Genomic DNA, 25,351 nt, shown 5'->3' with positions numbered 1-25,351 from the left:
AGCACTTTACAGATACTTTTAAGAAACAACTTTCTCAGAATTAAATTGGCGTCTCTTGCTTCAACTTGCCATGCTCACACATCAACATGGGCGTGCATCTCCCTCAGGTGCACCAGTGGAACGAAAATGCAGTACAATAGTTCCTACATGAGAATTTTCACAATAAATGACCTAATGGCATATAAAATATGCATAGTGCAAAACAAAATACATTAACTGAAAGTAAGGCAGTAAAACACGCCATGAGCATCAGGTAGCACAAAGAAGCAGTTTCTGCCGAAGGAAGGAAAATCCTCCAAATACTCCAGAATGTTAAGAAGAGTGATCAGATGAATTGCAAAGTTCTTTGCCATAAAAATGAACTTAATCCCAAAAAACCTATTTCCACTGCATTTATCACTACCATAAAAAGACATGCTGAGATAATTTCAATAAACAAACAATACAAACAATAGAATGTTGACGAGCACAAGGCTGAAGATTATTATGTTATGCTGACTGAGTTAGAATAATAGTGAGGATTATGTTTGAGATCGTTGTTCTTCCTGTTAACCATGGTTATCTGCAATGCAACATCATTGTGTTGCATAAAAAGGGCTTCACAGGCAAGGATGTTGTTGCTACTAAAATTGCAGCTAAATCGACCATTTATGGGATCATCAAGAACTTTTAAGAAACAGGTTTAATTGTTGTCAAGAAGGTTCAGGGCGCTCAAGAAAGTCCAGCAAGGCTTAGAACGGTCTCCTAAACAGGATTCAGCTGCGGGATATGGGTGCCACAAGTGTAGAGTTGCTCAGGAATGGCAGCAGGCAGGTGTGAGTTCATCTGCACACACAGTGAGGCAAAGACTTTTGAAGGATGGCCTGTTGTTAGCTGAATGGGAAGAATAGGATCCAGGCAATTAATACCTGTACCCCTGCTGGGATAATCAGTAGGCTAAAAGAAGAGAAAGAAGCCACTGGCATCAAGATAAGAAAGCTCTTTAACATGTATGGAAAGTTTCAATCCAAATCCAGCACTCTGAGACTTTACACTAAATGAAATGAAGGATGCTGCAGTGTCAGAACCACTATTCAGGATGAAACAACAAACATCCATGAATACATCAGCAAGATGAGCACAACTGATAGTGTGTTTGGGACAGCCCTAGTCCTGTGGCACTTTCAGATACAGATAGACAAAGGTGATGGTTTTAACCCGCTTAAGAAAAAATGCCATGGAAAATAACAATTATGATGACTGGCACGTCTTCTTCTTCTTCGTTTATTGGAGCATTATCGCCACCAGCTGGAAATGAGTGTATCCCTATTAATGCCAGTATTTATTGAATTTCTAATAAAAGGTCTGGTCCACGGTCTTAATGCTGTTTTGAAATGAAATGAAATGAAGTTTAAATGCCCCATTTAACGCCCCATACCTACCATTATCCGATGACACATCTGATTACCTGGATGTTTTGCTCGTTTCTTCTCCTCTCCTTTCTTTTTTTTCCTATACTGAGCATCTGATGACACTCAACCCGAGAATCACCATAACATAACCTAATAGACCTTGACCATTTTATAGGGTTTTATTTTCTTTCTGGGATTTCGCACAAACCACAAAAAATAATCAATGCACACTGGGCTTGGATTGAAAACATTATGAATGAAATGTTCTTTCTTTGGGTGCTTCCCGCCCCCTTTCCCTTTTGACAGGTTGTGTTTGTGACTTCAGCGCAGCAGCAGCAAGCAGGGGCACTGAGGGCCCTTGCGTTCACTTTTTGCGTATATGTGTGTAATAGAATTTAGAAAACACAAATTGTGCCAATTATAAGTCTTTATCATAATTTCTGGTGTTTTGTGTTTGTTGGTTTGTTTTTATTATGTTTTACTTTGCGAGCTGGTTATTAGTGGCATGGTGTGAATGACTGTAAAATTGTATATGCAGGAAAAATTACAATGTATTGTTTCATCTGATTTGTAGTGTGTCTTCCTCTCTCTGCTGTTCACGTTTATTAAAATGAAAACAAGCATAAGACAATCTTGACGGGAGGGGCCAATGGGGGAGCCTCAAATTTTAGAGCTGGAACGCAAATATGCAAAACAAGCTACATAAAGCAGTCAAATTGATATAATGATACTACTCACTAAAGGAGAAATGAAACAGTAATTAAAAAAATCAAGTGAAGATGGCAGAACAGTAAAGATGAAAGAATTCGCAGGAAGTTAGTGTCCCCTATCAACACTTCTGTGCAGGTGGTGGCGGTAATGCACCAGAAACGTTGCTTGCCAATCGACATTAAACAAGAAGAAGTAGTAGCGCTTGTAAAAAGCAGAACGTAGGCGTAAGGAAGTAAGAGTATAACTACAGTCATCAAACGTTTTATCTTCCACGAGGACCTTTAGTTTTTTAAGCCGTCTAAGGCAAAGATCGTGTGGCTGTGCCCCTCTGGTCTCCAGCAGATCGCGTTTCTGTTTCTGATGCGTGATTGGAAAGATATACGCTCTCGTTGATCGTTGTAAACAAAGAACGTGTACTCGTGCTGACTGACGGGAGTAACATGCCGGAAAGAGGATGTAAGTGAGCCCACTCTCTCTACTCGTCGTAGTCTAATTACAAAATCGGCACGCTTGCCTCCTTCTCTCCTGGTGGATCTTTAATTCGGGTTACTCAGAGAGGGATCCACAGTGAGTAAATTATAACTGCATTGGTTGCCTAACTCCATCATTGTCTACAGGGTTTCTCTCTTAGCTAATTTGTGTTTTCGCTTGTACCTTCTGTTTATCCTCTGTCGCTTACTTTATTCCATCTGATGATCGCATAGAGCTTCTTTTGTTAATAGCATTACATCCTCTGCACAATGTGGCTGCTCTGAAAAAGAAGTCAACAAATCAGAGAATCTCGACTCCCTGGAAGAACTTATAAGTACACCTACACTGAAGACTAATTTAGAACATCTTCTTTTTACATGGAAAAGTAAAAGCCCCCTTGAAAGTAATGAAATCTTAGTAAGTAAGGAACAACATCAGGTTTCTTTACGGCGCTGCAGCCAGGTTGAGCCAAGTGTACTGTTTGTCTTTCTATCTTAGTACAGCACTGGTCAAATGTTTGGACACAGCTTCTCATTTAATGCCTTTTCTTTCATTTCATGACTGTTTACATTGTAGGTTCTCACTGAAGGCATCAAAACTATAAATGAAGAAATATGGAAATAGGAAGTAAACAAAAAAATGAAAATAACTCATGTCTTATATTCTAGATTCTAGCCACCCTTTGGTTTGATTACTGCCTCGCACTCTTGGCATCCCTTGATGAGCTTCACAGGTAGTCACCTGAAATGGTTTTCCAACAGTCTTGAGTACTTTCTAGCCCTTTTGGTCCATATGATCCCAAACCATCTCGATTGGGTTTAAGTCGGGTTACTGTGGAGTCCAGGCTTTCTGGCGTAGCGCTCCATCATTCTCCTTGGTCAAATTAGCTCTTACACAGCCTGGAGGTGTGTTTGGGGTCATTGTCCTGTTGAAAAATAAATGATGGTGCACCTAAACACAAACCAGATGGGGTGGCATGTTGCTGCGGGATGCTGTAGTAGCCATGCTGGTTTAGCGTGCATTCAATTTTGAATAAATCCCCAACAACGTCACAAGCAAAGCACCTCCACACCATCACACCTCCTCCATGTTTCACAGCGTGAACCGTTCACCTTTTCTGCTTCGCCCAAAGACACAGTGGGTGGAACCAAACATCTCAAAATTTGACTCATCAGACCAGATTTTCACTGGTCTAATGTCCATTCCCTGTGTTTCTCGGCCCAAACAAATGTCTTCTGATTGTTGCTTTTCCTTAGTAGTGGTTTCTTAGCAGCTATTTGACCATAAAGGGCTGATTCACAAAGTCTCCTCTCAGCAGGTGATGTAAAGATATTTCTGCTACTGGAACTCTGTGTGGCATTTCTCTAGGCTCTAACCAGAGGTGCTGTGATTTCTGAGGCTGGTGACTCAGATAAATTTATCGTCAGCAGCAGAGGTGACTCTTGGTCTTCCTTTCCTGGGATGGTCACCACGTGAGCCACTTTTTTGTTTGTTAGCGATTGATGTTTTTTTGCGACTGCGCTTGGCGACTACATCATGAAGCTCATTGAGAGAAGGCCAAGGGATTGCAGCGCTGTCAACAAATGAAAGGATGGCTACTTTTAGATGTCTAAAATATAAGATATATTTAGAGTTATTTATCTTTTTTCTTTGCTAAATAATTCACACATCTCTTTTCATATATTTAATGTCTTCTGTTTGTGTCTACAATGTGTCTCTATATACGTTTTCTTTAACCTTTTAACGATGTTAAACTGAAACTGAATTAAGGTTTTAAGAATGTGTCATAATCTGTACACTTTGTAGGTTTTGTCATTCTATAACCGCATGTCATTGTTTCTTTGTCATTATAGGCAAAAGAAGGGAAAGCATCAAAGAAAACAAAAACCAACCAGTTCCAGCAAGTACAGATGAACCAGTTGTGAACCGGATGGAAAAGACTTTTACCACTATGAAGCAGCCCAGAAGACGCCAGAGCATTGACAGTGGGGACAAAAGCTTCACATGTGATCAGTGTGGAAAGACTTTCACCCGGCATAGTTGTTTAAAACAACATCAGCTCATCCACACTGGATTTAAACCATTCAGCTGTGATCGGTGTGGAAAGGCTTTTACTCAGAATTCCAACTTAAAAAGACATCAGCTCGTCCACACTGGATTTAAACCATTCAGCTGTAATCAGTGTGGAAAGAGTTTCACCAAGAGTGACGGCTTAAAAAAACACAACCTCATTCACACTGGATTTAAACCATTCAGCTGTGATCAGTGTGGAAAAGCTTTTACTCAGAATGCCAACTTAAAAAAACATCAGCTCATTCACGCTGGATTTAAACCGTTCAGGTGTGATCAGTGGGGAAAGTCTTTCACTTCCAAAAGTAACTTAAAAGGACATCAGGTCATCCACACTGGATTAAACCATTCACCTGTGATCAGTGTGGAAAGTCTTTCACGTCCAAAGGTAACTTAAAAGGACATCAGGTCATCCACACTGGATTTAAACCATTCAGCTGTGATCAATGTGGCAGGACTTTCACTCAGAGTGGCAGCTTAAAAAAACATCAGGTCATCCACACTGGATTTAAACCATTCAGCTGTGATCAGTGTGGAAAGTCTTTCACGTCCAAAGGTAACTTAAAAAAACATCAGGTCATCCACACTGGATTTAAACCATTCAGCTGTGATCAGTGTGGAAAGTCTTTCACTTCTAAAGGTAACTTAAAAGGACATCAGGTCATCCACACTGGATTTAAACCATTCAGCTGTGATCAGTGTGGAAAGTCTTTCACTTCCAAAGGTAACTTAAAAGGACATCAGCTCATCCACACTGGATTTAAACCATTCAGCTGTGGTCAGTGTGGAAAGACCTTTACTCAGAATTGCAGCTTACAAAAACATCAGCTTATCCACACTGGATTTAAACCATTCAGCTGTGATCAGTGTGGAAAGACCTTTACTCAGAATTGCAGCTTACAAAAACATCAGCTTATCCACACTGGATTTAAACCATTCAGCTGTGGTCAGTGTGGAAAGACCTTTACTCAGGATTGCAGCTTACAAAAACATCAGCTTATCCACACTGGATTTAAACCATTCAGCTGTGATCAGTGTGGAAAGGCTTTTACTCAGAATGGTCACTTACAAAAACATCAGGTCATCCACACTGGATTTAAACCATACAGTTGTGATCAGTGTGGAAAGACCTTTACTCAGGATGGCAGCTTACAAAAACATCAGCTTATCCACACTGGATTTAAACCATTCAGCTGTGATCAGTGTGGAAAGACTTTTGCACTCAAGAATAGGTTAATAAATCATCAACTGATCCCCCCAATCAACCATCCATCTTCTTTCGCTTTATCCGGGGCTGGATCGCGGGGCTGGATCGCGGGGAACACCAAGGCGTTCCCAGGCCAGCCGAGAGATATAATCTCCCCAGTGTGTCCTGGATCTGCCTCGGAGCCTCCTCCCAGTGGGATAGGCCCAGAACACCTCACTCAGGAGGCATCCTGGTCAGATGCCTGAATCACCTCAACTGGCTCCTTTTGATGTGGAGGAGCAGCGGCTCTGCGACTCTGAGCCCCTCCCGAATGGCTGAAGGAGTAACAGATGGGTTGAAGGTGGGGATGGGATTACATCATTTCTGAGCCCTTCTTGTTTTCAGTAGCGACGGACAGACTGACATACAAAGTCAGTTAAGAGTCTCTGTTGAATATGTTGTTTGCAGATGATATTGTAATCTATAGTAGGAATAGGAATCAGTAGTAAGAGAACCTGGAGAGGTGGAGGTGTGCTCTGGAGAGAAGAGGAATGAAGGGAAGGGAAATAACATGCCCATCTTAAGCTGGCAGCCAGCATGTAGAAAGACTTTGTCTTAATTGTTGATATTAGTTTCTTACATTTTCTGATTTTTAATCAAATGGTCTTTTCAGAAACTCCTGATTGTTGTTTCATAAATGTAATGGCTATTATTAATGGGGTGGCTGTAGCTCAGGTGGTAGAGCAGGCATCTACTGATCGGAAGGTTGGTGGTTCGATTCCTGGCTTCCCTTGGTCTGCATGCCAAATATCCTTGGGCAAGATATTAACCCCAAATTGATCTCCGATGCATCCATTGGAGTATGAATGTGTGTGAATGTTACTTAGAAAGCACTTAGAACAATGTGCTTGTGCAAATGGGTGAATGCACAAGTTGTGTAAAGCGCTTTGAGTGCTCAGAAGAGTAGAAAAGCGCTATATAAGAACCAGTCTATTTACCATATTTACTTTACTAAATTAAACCCATGATTAAGAGTGTTAATAAAAATATATTCTTATTTTCTGATTATATTGTTTTTTGTACTTTGTAGTAAGGTCTGTGAGGAAAACTAGGTCAGAGGGTGACTGGTCGCCTTGGCAACAGAGACTTCAGTTAGGGGAAGTTAAAAAACAGGAAGCTAGGGTAGAGTTGCTTAGGCATATTAATAAAACACAGGAAACCAGACAGAAAAGCGGAACTAGTAACACAGAAGGAGTTGTTTATATCGAAACTATGTGTGTGTGATGTATAGCAGAACTATAAATGGAATTTAATAAAAGGCCACAATGCACAAAGGCTTAGAGATCTATGCACGCCTCACAAAACAAACTGTTCATTGAAGATCAAATTGAGGAAAACTTTGTCACGTTAAAGTCATGCAAACATTGAGTTTATCTGTTCTGTGCAAACATCTATGTAATGTTACAGACCAAGCATTATTGTCATCATGTGATCACAAAGAGAAGCAGAGCATCTGAACAATCTGAAAGACCTGTTGCTGTTTAGTGGGCTGTTCATCATGATAATTAGTGAGGTCAATGCAGCGCTGTTTCTCTAATGTAGCTATTTGAAATGTGGTGAAATGTGTTTTGTTGGGATTTGAGTGTAAACTAGGTTGCAGCACAGGAGGTGCAGACAGAAAGTGAAACTAAGCAGAGTGTTTTGATCCAAACTTAGAGTGTGTGACGTGCTGCAGAAATATATATATATTAGGGGTGCAACGATACACAAAATTCACGGTTCGGTTCGGTTCGATACTTTGGTGTCACGGTTCGATATTTTTTCGATACAAAAAAATGTTCAAGCATTTTTAATTTGTCATTTATTAAAATTATAAATATATATTTTAACTCAAAAGTACAGTTTTTAAATTTAACCCTAACCCATTGTGCGTGTTTTTTATTTTGACAGTGAATGCACACCTGCGGACCACTTATGTGCAGCCCTGGTTATTTAGCTCGTCATATTGCAGCCACAGAAATTATTTTGTCCATGAAACCATAAAGCTGCACTTTCTTTTTGCCTTATAGTCTGATTTGTCATAACTTTTCCGTTTTGTGGTAAGCTTTTATTTGGCTGTCACTTCTTCACCCTGACCTGTCTTATTTGGCTCAGCAGAACTAAAATATATATCTGTCTGTGAAGGTTCTCAGTCATCCAGGTCATCGTAGTCAAATATAAATCCTGCTGCTTTTACACACGTACTCACATAAGCTCAGCGATTCTCTGCGCGATCAACCTCTCACATGTTTAAGCTGCGGGAGATTTCACTTGTCATGTTTGCATAGTAAGCTAACGATTAATAAGACGATGTCAGAGGAATTGGTGCACAAATTATCATCACTCACAGATCAGTGCTGTCGCTCTCTATACACAGTTCACGTGATTGCAAAGTGAAAGCAAAAAACAAGCGCAAATTCAAACGCGACTTCAATATGTCACATATTGACAGTGGCTCACCGATGCCAATGACATAATTACCCAGCTACATTTCTGAAAGAATGCAAAAGCATTGACATATATTTTTCCTACAATAGCCCGACGGGCAGGGAAGAGATAGATTTTGGTAGCCCGACTGAAAAAAATCGCTAGCTCCGGGACGTCGGGCTAGCGATATTGCAAGCCCTGTATCTGATTGAGGAATCACTCATCTTTGGAAAAGAGAGTTTATTACAGAGAAATGGCTCTTTCCAAAATAAAAGCTATACTATCCGCTTCTTCTGGGCTATATTCTCAGCAGCATATTAAACATATCAGGTCTCCATAAGGAGAATCCTGTGCTAACAGCTGTCTAAATGACTCGGCTAAAGTTAGTAGCATGCTTGCTTGTTTTTTGTCTGCTTCCACTTGTCTTTGCACTAGGATGATGTCGGCGTAAATGTGCAGTCATATTCGTTGTGTTCCCACTAGTGCTTTCAGGTTAATCTCGTTGAAATGACCTTAGCGCCACAACACGGCAAATCTCCGTTAACGAGCTACCGCCGATCGCTCCGTGCATGGGGCTAGACGGCCAACACGTTAACGAGCTAACTGCGCTAACACACTAGTTCACACCAATGTAATTGAGCATTGCATGGCACATCCAACATACTGTTTTACTTTAGTCCATGACATGCTTACCTTCAGGGTCATACGTCACATGAAAACCAAAATAATTCCAAACGCCAGATCTGAATGAGGGTGGGGGAGGTCCATGTTAAAAGGAGAGCTTAACTTCTGTCTCGCTAGCTTGCCCTGCGCTCTTCCTTCTGACTATGCTGTCTGTGTTGAGCGCTCAGTGGATCTGCGCTGGACAGTGCAGCCTAGGCGGAGTAGTCGAACACAGATTCACTGAGCGCTCAACACAGACAGCATCGTCAGAAGGAAAATTGATAAAATAAATTACAAATGTTGTATTGTTCGATACATATGCGTACCGAACCGAAAGCACTGTATCGAACGGTTCAATATCGATACGAATATCGTTGCACCCCTAATATATATATATATATATATATATGACCATGTTGGCTGCTGCTGCTTTCAGACCTGAGCGTGTGTTCATGTGTTCAGGTCTCCGTTCCCGGGAATGTAAAATAAAGATCATGTTTTGAGCTTTGACCACCCTGGGTCCAGTCTTTCTCTGCCGCCAAAAGAATTCAAATAACAAAATTTAATAGTTTTAAATGATTTCTGTTGTCTTAAAACATGATGTGGGTCTGTTTTGTTGCATGATGAGAAAAAGAAACCTGTCTTTTTTATGTTGCATCAAACTTTTTTTATTGTATTTCATCAGTTTGTCATTTTGACCAAAGGTATGTGTAAAATTAAATGTATCCTATAATTATTAAGATATATAAAACTTAAAATGTATATTTCTTATTTTCTGTTAACTTATTTACACATTACTTAAAAGTTATGTCGCTATAATCATTTTTTGTATTTTCTCTGTAAGAAAACGACTTGCTAACCCTTTATTCCAGTGTACCTACTGTTAAGTATTTGTGCATAAATATATTTAAAATGCCAATTTAAAGAGAATAATTGAAATATCATATAATTACAGTGGAATTGCAGCATTTATCACAGGACCACACTCCGAATCCCCCTGTAACTGTATTGTCATGTGACATGTGCAGTGTAATAGGGCAGCCTTTTGCGGCTGGATTTATTATGAGGCAGACCAAGACAAGTATAGTTGAACAAGGTATTTATTTACCATACAGCTCACAAACATTGCATCTAATAACAACTGACAGTCTTAAATACTTTCAGCTGTCACAGGTTAAAGCATTATTCTATTAACAGGTGAGTTCTCAAATCCTGACCTTCCACCACATTATATAATACATCAACTTCAATAAAAATATATATAAATACATTTTACATTTTCATATTAATAAATATTTTTCACTTTATCCTTAAACCATACCCCTTATTGTAAAAACACCAAAAAAAACCCAAGCACAAAAGCAAGGCTGGACTGGGACAAAAAAATCGGCCCGGGCATTTTGACTAGAGACCGGCCCACCAGGATAAAGATTGAAAATGTGACGTCAATCAGGGGTAAAACCGCAAAGGATTCTGGGAACTTGTGGCAAGAGGTACTAGCACACGCAGGCTTTCAATTGAACTCAGTTACACAGCAATAAAAAGAAACCCAAAAAATGGCAAGAAGCTGTTGTATTATTAACTGCAATAGCCGGTCGCATGACAGCCACGGGAAGCCGACGGGTAAAGAGATCGTTTTTTTTATCGGATTACGTCGTTGAAGAGAAATTTTTTAAGCCATGTTTCCGAAGTAAGAGCCAACGGATGGTCTGGATATACCAAATATAACGTCTCAGAACACTCCAGCTCACATGTTAGTCTGCTCCAAGCATTCCCACAAAGGTCAGAGTTCTGTTGTAGTTAATACGTCATTTTTCTTAACATAATTGGTGATATAGGTTACAAGCAAGTCTGGCGCTGAACAGAAATTGTTGCGCTATGCTCCTTTATTTATTGTGCATAAATAGTGAATTGTCCTGACACAATATTGTGTTTCGCTTCTGTTATTACCATGGTACATTGACAAAAACATATACTTTTATTCACAGGATAAAACAGTTGTTTTGTATCACTAATTGTCCAGTGCGATTACAGCATACAGTATTATTGTCACTGCTACATTTCTGTAATGCTACCAGAAATTATTTCCACTACTAATTAATTACCGTTGAGCTCAAAGGTCCTATTAATAAACGTTAACGAATGTGTATTTATGACGACGATTTGTGAGACTGGTAAACTTACCTTTGTTCGTACGATGGTCTTTCGTTCTACACGGTGCATTTCAAGGTCCTGTACCCATCCGTCGGTAAACTGTACCTGGGCTTGTTGCAGTGACCTGAAGTTACTAAACTTCATGAGTGTATGCACTCACTCCAAGAACCGTATGATTATAAATCTGAGCGTGGTGAAAGTTGGGCAGCATGCTAACGTCTTTTGTCCACTCTGTGTGCTCGTAAGGGTCTGACCCTTTCACTCCTTTTGATTTTTTCCTCGTATCTTTTCTTTGACTTTTCGTCGAGTCTGTCTTTGTACGGACCAGCATTGTTCTCCTTTTGTTTTGTACATTCCTTTTTTGTGCGGCAAAGAAAAAACAAGAAGGTTTGGAACCGGAGAATGAACGTTTTGCGGTGCTGCAAATGCTTGCATTTGATGCGGTACTTGGATTGTTTTGCCACGAGTTCCGGGCATGCAATGCGCGAAAATCACATGATTGCTAAACAAGGGGGAGGGTGCATCCGGCTTCCTCGGCTGTAATTGGTCCAGCCCAGAGTCGATCATGACCATTGGCCAATCCAACACCTTTCATTATATATACCCTTCCTAAAAAAAAATAAAAAAAAATAAAATAAAATCCATCGGCCCATAAAAACAAAAATTCACCAGCAAATGCCCGGTATGCCCGATGGCCAGTCCAGCTATGCACAAAAGATTTCCCACGCTCCTTTAACCCATGGCCTCTCCTGGAACCTTTAAATGTTTCTGGACCACCAGGAAAACATTTGCCCAAACACCCTGGAGTGAACACGGGAAAGAAAGGTGAGTAATAACATCTTACGGTCACTTCTTTGCACCACCTTTATTTCTAGACTTTCACACACACTATCATTAGTTATCCTTACTGGTAAACTTTATTTGCTCTCAATCACAAACTGTCTTCTTCACAGACAACCACCACATTTATTGATGAGGAGTAGGACCTGTAACAAAGGCTACCAACTGATTTTTAAATACACAATAAATACTCAATGAAAAATCCAACTTGTGTGCAAATATTCTTCCTGTGCTAGGCTTAAAGTGCGATGCTGAATAAAGAGCTAGACAAGGTTCTTTTAATAAAGCGAAAGGTGCTCCTAAAGTGATATAGAAATTATAATATAAGTGGTAGTAAGGGAGGCCTCTCCATTACATGCAGTAAAGCCCACTATTAGAGTACATCGTCTGGACCATTTCTCACCGCAAATGCACCACAGTGGCTTCACCAAATCAAATCAAATCACTTTTATTGTCACATCACATGTGCAGGTACATTGGTACAGCACATGCGAGTGAAATTCTTGTGTGCGAGCTTCACAAGCAACAGAGTTGTGCAAAATACAATAACATAAACAGGCAAAATATATGAATGGCTAAATCTGAAACTAATAAATATATGTACAATATATAATAGTATATGCAAAAAAATAATAATTTCTGGATGTGTATACTAAATGTTTTTCTACGTGTGTGTGTGTGTGTGTGTATATAAACATATTTTACAAATTAAATAGAGTCAACAATAAATAAAATATATAAAAATATACAGAGTACACATTTTGTACATGACGATATACCATTGTTGAGCCAGTGGTTAGCATTCTGCCTGTGTTCGGTGTGTTTGCTTTTGCCTTCCATATCCTGTTAGTCTGTATTACTTGCAGCGGCATTCCCTCCTATTGTTATCATGTGTGTATTTAAGTCCTGTGTCCTCCTCTGCTCATTCTTGTGTAATGTCCGTTTCCCTGCATTCCACCTTTATCCTTCCGGTTCTAGTGTTTTATTGTTGTTGGGGTTTTTTTTTAGTATTGTTGTATTTTGTTTGAGTATTTTTTTCTACAGCAATAAAGGTGGCTCTTTGAGTTTATTACCCTGTCTGTGACTCCTGTGTCCTGCCTCCCACTTAGTACCATCATGGCAATACTAACTCAAGACAACTGTATTCTGATGTGATGTCGTCTCTTAATAAACATTATTGTAACACTGGTGGTGCAACACTAGACCTGTTAGTGCTACTTCTTGCCTTCTTTGCTTGTAGTGCGGGCAATATAGTTACCTTTAACCACAGTACGAGGACAGAAGGGAAATATGGACCAGATCAGACAGGTTCTAGATTCGTAGGAGCCAAGGGTGTATGACAACAGAGGACTTGTACACAGTAGGTGTAGAAAACAATTGCATTTATTAGCAATTATTAAAGTTGTGCACATTTAACAAAAGTAGAGAGCTCTTCTTGAAAACAAAAAAATAAAATAAACCCCACAAATGGTCGACCCAAGGATATATTGTCTTTTGTGTCTTTTTTAAAGTCAATTTCAGTCTTTCAATGTTCAATAGTCACTCAGTGTGTGTGTAACCAGTCGGGTTACAATCTACCAGTTCATCCGGCTCTTTGGGCTGGTCTCGCCATCCAGTACTGGAAAAGGGATCCTCGATTCTTCTCAGGTCCTCAAAACCAATCCAATCCAAATAAGCAAAGGGAAAAAACCTGACCTGGGGACCAGGCCAGAACACAGTAGTTCAACATTTAAGCTATCATGCCTGTAACTTATTATGACTACTGGTTGCTTGTAGTGCTTCTAAATTTCTTTCAAAATATTCTATGTTGTACAACAAATTATTCTCATTTCAAAGGGAAAAAGTGCATAGGAAACACATTTAAAATAATACAAAATAGCTCAGCAGCGCATTAAAAATACACATTGGCTTGAGACCTATCAAGTTTCAGCTAAGTAAAGTGCAGGTGAAGGCACTTAATTTCACATTGTTAATACTTAATTGTGCAGAACTATAATTAGCACCATGAGAAAAGGGAACATGTGCTAACATAACAACTTCGCACAAAACCATACATTATACATCATACATCAATACCACAGAAATGTGACATAAACCTTTAAAGAACATCTCGTATAAAGTGCAGCAGACTCAGTGCTAATTGCTTTAGCCTCAGAAAAGGCACTTTCATTGCAAAATGGCTAACGGAAGTTAGCATCAGAGCTAGCGGCAAGTAGCATGCTATGCTAGCGCACGTGTACTGCCTGGGACTTACCATGCAAAGCAACAAATGCTACACGGGGCTTCACAGTGCTCACGTTGGCTCACGGCCTCTGGAATACAGTATTACTCTTATTATTCTTGCCGAAAAAAGGACTTTCTCTATCCAGCTAGCTTCTTCGCCACACGGGTAAACTGATCTTTCACCGTCTGTGTCTCTGGCGTATCTGACTGGCACATGAAGGCGCACAGGTGTCTGAGCAGCGCACAGACTAGGGGAGAGTCAGACCGGCCAATGATTGGTCGCTCAGTGGATCTGACAAACACACTCTACAGGACTAAGTCCTGCCCCCACACCATTTATACATTACATATACATATGTACATATTAATTAAACTTATGTTTACATGCTTTTTATCAGTATTTATTATAATTAACTTTGTTTTTATCAATATTTATTTATACTTTTAATCCTGTTTTTAACACTGGGTTACATTATGGAAAACCACACCAGTTTGCTGTGAGATGTAAAGCAGAAGTGATGGAAGCCCCGAACATCCACATGAATAGCACGAGTTTTTAAGGGGCTTGCATGCATGTGTGCGCAGACACTACTGGTAATGCTTGAGCAGCCTGGAAACAGTGGCCATGTTGAGCTTCAGTGTGGGTTGCTGCTAAAGCTATCATAAGATATAAGAACTGAGTTCAAAAGATAACTGTACTGTAGGTTCTTTTAACAAGAGAAGACAAATGTGCTCCAATTATACTTTTTCACAATTTATTATCAACACGGTTAGAATTTTAAATTAGTTTTACATGGTACCATGGACCTCCTTTTACTGGCTGAGGGACAATAGGCTGTCACAAACAGGCAGTAAACACTTTTTTATTATGTGTGATAAAGAGTCTACTAAGGTGAAAAATTTGTTTCTTCTTCTACTGGTGATGGCAATGTAGCTTGCCATCACCAGTGTGTGAATGTGTGTGTGAATGGGTGGATGACTGGATATGTAAAGCGCTTTGGGGTCCTTAGGGACTAGTAAAGCGCTATATAAATACAGGCCATTTACCATTTACCATTCTATAATTTTCCAAGCATCTCCTTATTTGGAAATAACCCTTTTGCAAGCAACGCTGCCATTACCATGAAAAATGCCTCTTGTGCTCCTAGCCTGTAGATTTAAAGACAGGGGAAGAGTGCATTAAATAAGAGCAGATTTATGGCTGAGGCCACATTGCTGTGAGGGCGTCCTCTCAATGTTTATGTTTGCCAGTGAATCCAAGAGTATTCAACTATACACTGTTGAGAGTAAAATACAAAATAGAAATATGTGTTGCTAGTGTTGAAATCTCCCAATTCTTTGAATCTTTGGGCTGAAGGAAGGACAATACTCGGTGTATTTATGCTCAATCAACAATCATTTATTTCCATACAATTCAACACTTAAGAGCATAAGGACCATCATGATGGGGAGACATGCCTGAAGAGGGTCACCGCAAATCTCGAAATGGTGACGTGTTACTCAGCTTCTTATAGCCGCTAGTGGCCCCCACCTAGTCGTAAAAGCCCAAACATTCACATTCTTTCTCCCTTACGGCGCCTAAGTTATGACCTCGGCTGTTGTTTCTCTACTCTTTGTAAAGGTGGGGGTGTGGAATGTGGTCTATCTCCCCTGTCTTAGACACAGAGTCTCCTTCTGTTTATGATTCAGCAATAAAACATGTCAAGAACACAGTATGAGACATTCACAGCAGATCAAGGATACAGAGTGATGCACACTTATCTAATAAACTAATAAGTGAATATGTTCTTTTAACTCAAAAGTATAATGAGAACTAAACTACATACACAGCACACCATCTAAACTAAATGATAATATATGACCTACAGCAGTTAACATAATTCAACTATTTTAACTACAGGTGTAAGATAACATATGATAACAGAATAATCTCACACTCGTTATGAGATATAAGCGTCTGTCAGTGCGCCCCAGGGTGGCTGTGGCTAAAATGTAGCTTGCCATCACCGGTGTGTGAATGTGTGTGTGAATGGGTGGATGACTGGATGTGTAAAGCGCTTTGGGGTAGTAGTAAAGCGCTATACAAATACAGGCCATTTACCATTTAAAAGTTGTGAGATTATTATATTATCTTATGCTATGTTATACCCCTAATTAAAGATTGTGAAATTATTTTGTAGTTTTAGTTTGCATTATTCTCCTGAAGAGGTGATAACTATTAGATTTTTTAAACTGATTTGTATTACATTAGACTGCTGATTTATTGTGAATGAATGATATTGTTTTATGATGCATTATACTGCTGAGTTATAAGAAATACTGTTTTTAGAGAGTCATGGCCAGAGGCTATAAGAGTTTGAGTAACTTTCCATCATTTTGAGATTTTGCTGTGACCCTCTTCATGCATGTCTCCCCATCCGGATGGTTTATACTCAAAGTGTTGAATTGTATTGAATAAAATAATTGTTGATTGAGCATTTATACACCGAGTATTGTCCTTCCTTCAGCCCAAAGATCAAAAGAACTGAGGATTTAACAAGGTAAAAATAAATCCCAGCAATACCCTCAACATATCCACATCCCCACAGTTGTTAGACTATGAGCTGGGGATACAGAAATCTGTGTTTGAAATCCTTGGGGATGCTGTTAAAGCAGATAGGGACCCACAGAAAGACTGACGCAAGGATCAAAGGCCAAATATCTCCACAATCATTCTCCACGGTGCTGATCTGCCAATAGGTGTCACCACACTGGAGTTCCCTTCACCATCAAGCAGCAACCAAAGGAGCTACAAGTGTATTGTCCTTACTGCTCCAACTCTGAGCACTATGTGACACAGTGAGACAACTTTTGTCAACACGCGATATTGGATCATGGATTTTCAAGATATCTGATACGCTGTGAAGATATATGAATAGCTGAATATATGAATAGCTGAAAGAGTTGCCTCTGATCCAGTCAGTTTCAGCTTGTGGTCCTGATTTTCTACTATTGTCCACATCTCATTACCCCAATAGAGCCAGTGCATGTGGTGCCACCAGTTGGACCAGCTACGAGTGGCAGGACCACCCTTTTGATGCTACCTGTCGCACATGTTGTGCGACCGTCGCATTACAAAAACATGTGAATGTTGTAAAAGCACTGTGACTGAAAAAGTGATTTGAAAGTGCAAATTTAGGGAAATTGTGTCGTAACCACATTTTGCGAGGAGTGCTGTTTCCCTGTGATTTCTTTCTATCTTTTCTTTGGGAAAAGAAAAACAGTTATAAACTCCTCTCTATAAACACTGAGCTTAACAGTGAAGTTATGTTTCTGCAGATACCTATAAACACTTTGTCACTGATGTAAGAGGACCAAAAAAAGCTGTAATAATAAGTAAAACCAAATATGTTAATTGAGTAATTTGATTTATTCTTACATGGAAAATTATTTGCTGCCTTCTTTTTGTGAACAACATTTTCACTTCCAGGTGACTGTTGGTGTAATTTGGCGATGTATAGATAAAACTGAATTGAAACTTCTGCTGTACAGCTCACTAAGGAGTCCTCTCATGGACAGTGTGCAATGACACAAAAGAACAACTTCAATTTCACCAGAAGCCTTACTGGAGATCAGTTTGGATATGTAAATGACACTTTTGTACATTAGTCTGAGATCAGTGCTATGAGAGTGACTTTAAGATCACAACTTGATTTGAGACAGAATCTTGATCCTGGAAATAGCTCTAAGATATCAACTGAGTATGCCAAATGAGATGACAGGATCAAGGAACATCAAAGTACCACAGCAAAGAATAAATGCACATATGAAAGAGGAAGTATCACTGCTATGGAGATTTCTTGTTTTGCATACAGACTCAGGACTGCTGTTCTCCTCTTGGCATTTTCTTATATAAATATTTTTGATTTTGAACCTCAGAATTTAGCAGCACAACACTTCAATTCTTTTTTCCATCAAACATTTCATTCAGCCACTGCTCTCCCCAGGTGTGCTGGATTAGATTCAAATGCAGAGTCTTCTGTGCTGGTAAAAGAGGCTCTTTGTGAGTTCATAAATTTAAAAAAAAAAAAGAAAAAAGAAGAAGCTCACGTGAATGTGGAGGCCACAGAAAAGGACCGTACCAAAGAGCACTGCTAAGACAAAGTGATTCGGGCCAGTAAAGCAGTTGCAGAGCAGCTGGCCAGGACTTTTTTTTCCCTCTGGAGAGTCTGCAAAATTGCTTTGTGTGATTTCAAAAGATTTTAACATTAGCTATGTTACTCATTGACTGAAGAGAGTCATACTTCTCCATATAATAACTCTATTGACAGTCGACAGTACATTTTTAATTGATTATTGATAAATGTTAAACAGTTTTAAATGTTATGCAATGAGTGGGGAGTGGAGTGAGCTGAGCAAAGAAATGAAATCAGTAACTAAAAAAAGGTCAGTGCCAGAAACAGTACGAAGAAGAAAGAACTGACCAGTGGCTTCATAATATTCAATGAAAGTAAGGATGAAATAAACATCTGACTAACAATACATTCTGTAAATTGGGGAAACATGGTAGATGGAAATAAGACTTGTTTTCAATAAGAGACAATAGAACATGTTTTATTTTTCTGTTCCAGTTGGTGGCGGTAATGCTCCAGAAACCTCGGTCGCAAACCGCCAGCAAACAAGAAGAAGAAGAAGAAGAAGTAGCAGCTCCCGGCGCGTTTAAACAGCAGAAGGTTCGCTTAAGGAATAAAGAGTATAACCAGAGTCATCATACGTGTTGTCTTCCAAGGGGAACTTTAGGTTTTATTTTCAAGCCGGCTATGGCAAAGATCGCGTGGCTGTGCTGAGCTTCCTTTCTGCTTCTCCTCTGGTCTCCGGCAGACCGCATTTCTGTTTCTGATGCGTGTTTGGAAAGATATACGCTCTCGTAGCTCACACAGCTTGTTCTTTCTGCAAGGTAGCCAGTAACATGCTGGGAGGTCAGATAGCCCACTGTCTCTACTAGTCCTACTCCAACTACAAAGCCCACGTGTCTCCTCCGCTGGTGGATCTTTAGGTCGGGTTATTCTGAGAGGGGATCCAGAGTGAGTACATTATAACTACATTGGTTGCTTAACTCTATAACTGTTTACAGGGTTTCTCTCTCTTAGCTATTTTTTTTTTCGTTTGTTCCTTGTGTTTAACGTCTCGGTTTGTCTGCCTGGAGCTTCCAGCAGTTCAGGACTTAAATGTTTAATCATTTGAGTTCAGCTATTTGTTTTACTTCTTTTGAAGGTGGTGTACTGAAAGTTACGATTATATGAGATGGATAAAATACAGCATAATCCACAATTAATAACAGAATCACCAATCAGTAATACGCCTTGATGCATGCTCAATTATCCAGGTAAGTAAACCCCCAAATTTGATTGTGTTCATCTGGACGTCTTCAGTGGGAGAAACGTTTCGTCAACTTGGATGAGTGACGAAACGTTTCTCCTGCTGAAAACGTCCAGAATAAACTTTCAGGGACCAACCAGTAATGTGTCTTTAAATTGGCACTGTTCTAGTGGCAGCCTGTTGTAGCAGCTCCATGTCTACGTAATGTTCTTTAGTTTCGTTTGCGGTTCTGTCTTTTTCATTTTCTTTCTGTTTAATCTTACTATTTTGTTTTAATTATTTTGCTTTCAATAATTTTGCTTTTTATTTATATATCTCTGTATTTGTCTTAATATTGATCCATCATAATCCATCATAAGGCTCATTTGTATGAGTGCTTGTTCTTTGTTGCATATTTGCTTCTATGACAACTCAGTTTCACTCTGCGATTAATAGAGTTTCTCTGAATCTGATTCTAATGTTGGTAGTGAATGTATGAGTAAGAATAATTCTATACAATATAGGGCTGCACGATTAATCGTTAGAAAATCGCGATCTCGATTCATACTTATGTGCGATCTCATTTCCAAATGACAACGATTTAAAAAAAAAAAAAAAAAAAAAAAAAGACGACGACGATTGTACCGCATTTTGATCCGGGACGTAATCTGCATGAAAACAAGCGCTCACTCTTCCGCTCAACAAATGACAAGGGCGGAGCCTTATACCACGTGATACAGAAGCTGTGCCGTGTGATGCTAAAATTAGCAGGGAAAAAACAACGGAGAGCACGTCAGGGATGACGAGAAAGTGACAGGAGAAAATCCGTCCCGGTCAACCACCCAAACATCAATAACGGGAACCTTCCCTATACCCGTCGAACTCCCGCAGGCACAAAGAAATTACGGAGGCTATCACTTATCACCTGACCAAAGATATGGCTCCCATCAACACTGTGCAAAACGAGGGATTTAGGAAAATGATCAACACCCTAGACAAACGTTACACAGTGCCGTCCCGCAACTATTTTTCTATTGTTGCACTACCTGCTCTATACACGCAGCGTCGAGCAACGGTGGAGACGGAATTTCAAGCAGTACAACATTTTGCAGTTTCAACTGTTACGAAGTTGATGTGCAGTTAATAAGTGCAATAAATATTTATACTGGAAAAGAAAATCGTGAGAGAATCGTGATCTCAATTCTAAGCCAAAAAATCGTGATTCTCATTTTATGCAAAATCGTGCAGCCCTAATACAATACAATGCTCTTAGGTAGTGCCGTACAATAAATCACTGAATAGAAAAATAAAGATCTGTTTGATGACACAGGCGACTGATGGGAGGAGGAGAGTCTGATGGAGGAGCAGCTCAGCCACTGCAGTGAGATCTGTTCTTCATAAAAGGTGACAAAAATAAAAATCACCACCATTATCCTACAGACATTAAGCTGCTGTTATTATGATTATTGTTAGTAATAATAACATTTATCCTGCACACACTGGCATCTTGCCAGTTTATACCAAATGTGGGACAAATCATTGCTAAAGAAAAATAATGTAAAGCAACTAGTATTCCTTAATGTTTCTAATCTTTCTTTTGTCACCGAAATACTTCGAAAACATTGCTTCTGTTTAAAAAATATATATTTGTGGTACATACCCACACTGAATGGAAAAATGAATATCTATTTGATGTCACTTTGAGTCTAAAATATAAGACATAATATATTTTACAGTTATTCATTATTGTTTTCTTTGCCAAATAATTCCTTTTATCTCGCTTCATATATTTGACGTATATAGCTATAAAGTAGAAATTAGTAAAATAAATTAGTAAAAGTAAAAACCATTAAATGAGCGTGTGTGTCCAACTTTTGAGTGGAAGCGTACCCTACCGGTCAAAAGTGGTAGAACACCCTAATTTCTGAATTTTTTTCAATTGAAAATTATGTAGCTTAGTGTTTCATTGCACTCTGAAACGAAACCATAGTATAAATAATGAGTTGGAGTTAAACAAAGAAATCATGGAATCAATTTATAGGCCTGGCAGATAAAACAGCTGAACATACCTGTTTTATTCTTTATATTCTTCAAAAAGTTCTTTCCATATGTGCTGCACAAGTTCTGCGTGATGAACCAAAGATTTCAAATTTTGATTCATTATACCTTCCAGTCCTCCGTAGTTCAATGGCAGTGTTTCATGGCTCAGGGAAACCTCTTATACTGATTCTTCTTATTCTGATGTCTCAGCATTGGCTTTCTTGCTGCAACTCATCCTATCAAACCTGCAGCTTGAAGTCTTCTATTCACTGTTGCAACTGACACTTGATTACTATGACCACTATTTATGTGCTTGAAGCTTTTGTCCTGTGACTCAGCTGTTACACAACCTGTCAACTCTCAGAAACCTGTCCTGGTATTCAGTTGTGGCTTTGGGTCTGCCAGACCTCTTCCTGTCAGAGTTGTCCCAGTTTCTGAGGGCTTTTGAATGGTGAAGGAAAATGTATTCATTGACCCCTTGACTTTCTTTGCTATTTCTCTCTTCTAGAGTTAACTGCCTTGTTCCTCACCTTTTTTGTGGCAAAACATCACTTTCTGCAGTACAATAATGTTCAACTGATGCTCATAAGGATATCTTACCACAGTGTGTTCCAACACTGCTTTTATGCAGACAGAGCAGTTTGTAAGTAATTCAGAAAGGTTGGAACACTTGTAGGAGTTAGTCGCACCAGGTTTCAAGGCTTGATGATGGGTGGTTTGAAAAAATAAATTTCCCTGTATTGTAGTTTGAATAACACAATAATGATTAAAGAGCAGGCAAACAGATTCCGCCAAAATATTTAAATATAACGCGCTGACCTGCCGTCTGGTGCTGAAAGTCGACATCTCACAGATTCTGAAACTACAGGTTGTATCACTGTCTGACTAAATTCACTGAACCAGAAGCAAAAGAGCATCAAAATTATGCTTCATGTTTGATAAATATTGTCATGAACTCCCTCTTGCATTTGCTGTCTTGCTTCCACCACTAATCACACTTGCTCTACAGCTCTCTCAGTGTAGTTCAAGACTAGTTTGCCATTATAAAAAAAATCAGTTTTTTGCATTATTTGCTTGCTTATCATGCATCAGTCTACCGATGTGTACAGTGTTGCTGCCCATTGTTTTTGTTTGTTTGTTTTTTTTAAAGTGCCATCTGACCAGAAAGCTTAATTTCTGCTCATTTCTACTGAAGAAATTTAAACTTTTACAAACGATGCCAAATTGTAAAATGCGTAGCCATTTCTCTAATAAAACCTCTTCAACATTGCTCTACTTTAGTTCAGCAGCATCAGGTAATGTTCATATGTCGATTCGTGGTTTTCTTCCTTTTTGGATTTACTGGAGAATATTTTCAGGGGGTTATCTGCTATAAAAGCCAGGACTTTTTTTTACAGAGACCTAAATATAGCACAGGGGTTAAAACATAGCACCAAAAAAAGAGATGACCAAAATATTGCACAGAACAAGGAAAGACTAAGATATTGCACATGGGATGGCAGCAACATAGTCAATGAACAGCAGCAAGAGAGTTATTGTATGGAAGAAGTCTGTTCACATTCTTAGTTTGCATTAAAAGTTCTGACAGCCCACGGGAAGAAGGTGGTTTTTAGTCTATTGGTTTTGCAACTGGTGGAGCACCTGATGGATCTTGACTATAAGATAACAGACCTTAAAATAACAATATATACAAATGGTAAATGAATTCAGTCCTAGCCACTTTGTCACACACTGCTAGAATAATAGAAGGGTTTTTTTTTAATGGGGTTGCACACAAACGCAAAGCAGACGTTGATGCATTGCCAAATATGCTTCCAAACCAACTTCCTTCCAAGCCAATGACTAGAAAATGATCACTAACTACTCCTGAAATGTTGGAGGTTTTAGCTCTTCATACAGTAAAGTTACAGGAGAAAAAATGTTCTTTGTTTGTTAAAATAATCCCGTCCGGTACCTCGTGAGAACAATAAATATATAATTTTCAGTTGTAACCCTCAAACTGAATGGTAATGTAATCCACTCATTTTTTGCTTCATCACAAAACTCAAACATTACTACTTCCACGTCTAATCATTTGTAATGGAGGCAGAGCAAACTGGATCCGCAGTCCGTGCCTGATAGGTTTCTAGCTTAAACCTATTCGCTGGAACGTTCAAGAGAATATACTACACAGCAAAAGCAAGACACGAGTAGGCAAAGTTCTTTGTGTTACCTGCCTGGAGCCAAGTGTCGTTCCACCGACTTGACCTCCGTCAGACTCTCAGCCAGTTTCCCAATAGCACTCCTTTTATTGTGGTTGCATGAATATGCATAGGTTCATTAACATATGACATTTCATATAGGTATACATGTGGACAAAGAATACCTTGTGTGTGTGTGGGGGGTCAAGATGTGACCCCGTGAAGACTCCCCAAAGCTGGTGCCAGGAGTCTGGCGGTCCATCTAAACAAAAGGCTCTTATACTTAACCAGATACAGAGTAGGTGTCCTTCTATACCATAAATCAGTAAGAGCAGATATGACCTCTCTCCTGACCTTAAGTTGTATGTGCATGCCAGAGTGCTCTGGGAGGCACACAGAAAGATCAAACCTCTACCAACATGACATTGATTATGAGTAGATACTTCTAAGCATAAATGACAATCAACAATACAAATCTAACAGTGCCCAGTGAATGCTCACAATGCAGGGGGCACAAATTTAGTTGGTGATACCTACCTTGTCACAGGATCAGTGCTGTGCCAATTTGGTGCAATCATGGACAAACAGTATCCCACAGTTGTTTGTGTTTTTAAACCCATCTTGCACAGAGACAATTTTTGAAAAATGTATTGATAGCAGTGTTGAATATTCTTACACGGTGTAAAAAAAAAAAAAGAAGAAAAAAAACTATATTCTTTTTTCTTTTTTCTTTTTTTTTTGTAGGTTTTGTTGTTCCATAACTGCGTGTCACTATTTTGATTCTTTGTCATCATAGGCAAAAGAAGGAAAAGCAAGCCAAAACCTCTGCACACCGATGACCTAAAAATAACCCACCCAAGGCCAACAAGTACAGATAAACCAGTTGTGATCCCTGTGGAAAAGACTTTTACCACTATGAAGCAAGCCAGAAGACACCAGCGCACCGATAGTGGGGACAGAAGCTTTAGATGTGATCGTTGTGGAAAGTCTTTTACTCATAATAGCAGCTTAAAAAGACATCAGCTCATCCATGCTGAAGTTAAACCCTTTAGCTGTGATCGGTGTGGAAAGTCTTTTTCTCAGCATCACAGTTTAAAAAAACATCAGCTCATCCACACTGGATTTAAACCATTCAGCTGTGAACAGTGTGGAAAGTCTTTCACTTCCAAAAGTAACTTAAAAGGACATCAGGTCATCCACACTGGAGTTAAACCATTCAGCTGCGACCAGTGTGGAAAGTCTTTCACTTCCAAAAGTAACTTAACAGCACATCAGCTCATCCACACTGGATTTAAACCATTCAGCTGTGAACAGTGTGGGAAGGCTTTTACTCAGGATGGAAGCTTAAAAAAACATCAGCTTATCCACTCTGGTGTTAAACCATTTAGCTGTAATCAGTGTGGAAAGGCTTTTACTCACAAAAGGAACTTTAAAGAACATCAGTTTATCCATGCTGGGGTTAAACCGTTCAGCTGTGATCAGTGTGGAAAGTCTTTTACTCGCAAAAGTCACTTAAAAGGACATCAGCTCCTCCATGCTGGAGTTAAACCTTTTAGGTGTGATCAGTGTGGAAACTGTTTTACTCACAAAAGTCACTTAAAAGAACATCAGCTTATCCA

General features: G+C 39.3%; 1 protein-coding gene and 1 pseudogene across 4 annotated transcripts in view; both read left to right on the top strand.

Annotated features, from left to right (window-relative positions):
* Positions 1-2,302: 2,302 nt before the first annotated feature.
* Positions 2,303-12,674, top strand: LOC112432672 (uncharacterized; annotated as a pseudogene). Its single transcript, XR_013096202.1, has 2 exons — positions 2,303-2,558; positions 4,427-12,674. The product of XR_013096202.1 is annotated as an uncharacterized LOC112432672 (transcript).
* Positions 12,675-18,803: 6,129 nt separating this feature from the next.
* Positions 18,804-25,351, top strand: part of LOC106674935 (uncharacterized) — a 7,983-nt gene continuing 1,435 nt past the window's right edge. The window contains exons 1-4 of one of the 3 annotated variants that reach the window (XM_024801778.2): positions 18,804-18,887; positions 19,116-19,238; positions 20,843-20,916; positions 24,529-25,351. The exon at positions 24,529-25,351 is cut by the window's right edge and continues 1,435 nt beyond it. In XM_024801778.2, coding sequence (XP_024657546.2) covers positions 24,648-25,351 — 704 coding nt within the window. In that variant the 5' untranslated portion in view covers positions 18,804-18,887; positions 19,116-19,238; positions 20,843-20,916; positions 24,529-24,647. Of the gene's footprint in view, positions 19,239-19,428; positions 19,541-20,842; positions 20,917-24,528 lie in introns of all 3 variants that reach the window. The other 2 variants (XM_024801775.2, XM_024801771.2) reach the window with 2 other exon arrangements.

This window comes from Maylandia zebra, linkage group LG3, assembly GCF_041146795.1.
Source record: "Maylandia zebra isolate NMK-2024a linkage group LG3, Mzebra_GT3a, whole genome shotgun sequence".
Classification (NCBI taxonomy): Eukaryota; Metazoa; Chordata; class Actinopteri; order Cichliformes; family Cichlidae; genus Maylandia; species Maylandia zebra.
The sequence above is the reverse complement of the archived record's forward strand: the minus strand, read 5'-3'. Positions and strand labels throughout refer to the sequence as shown.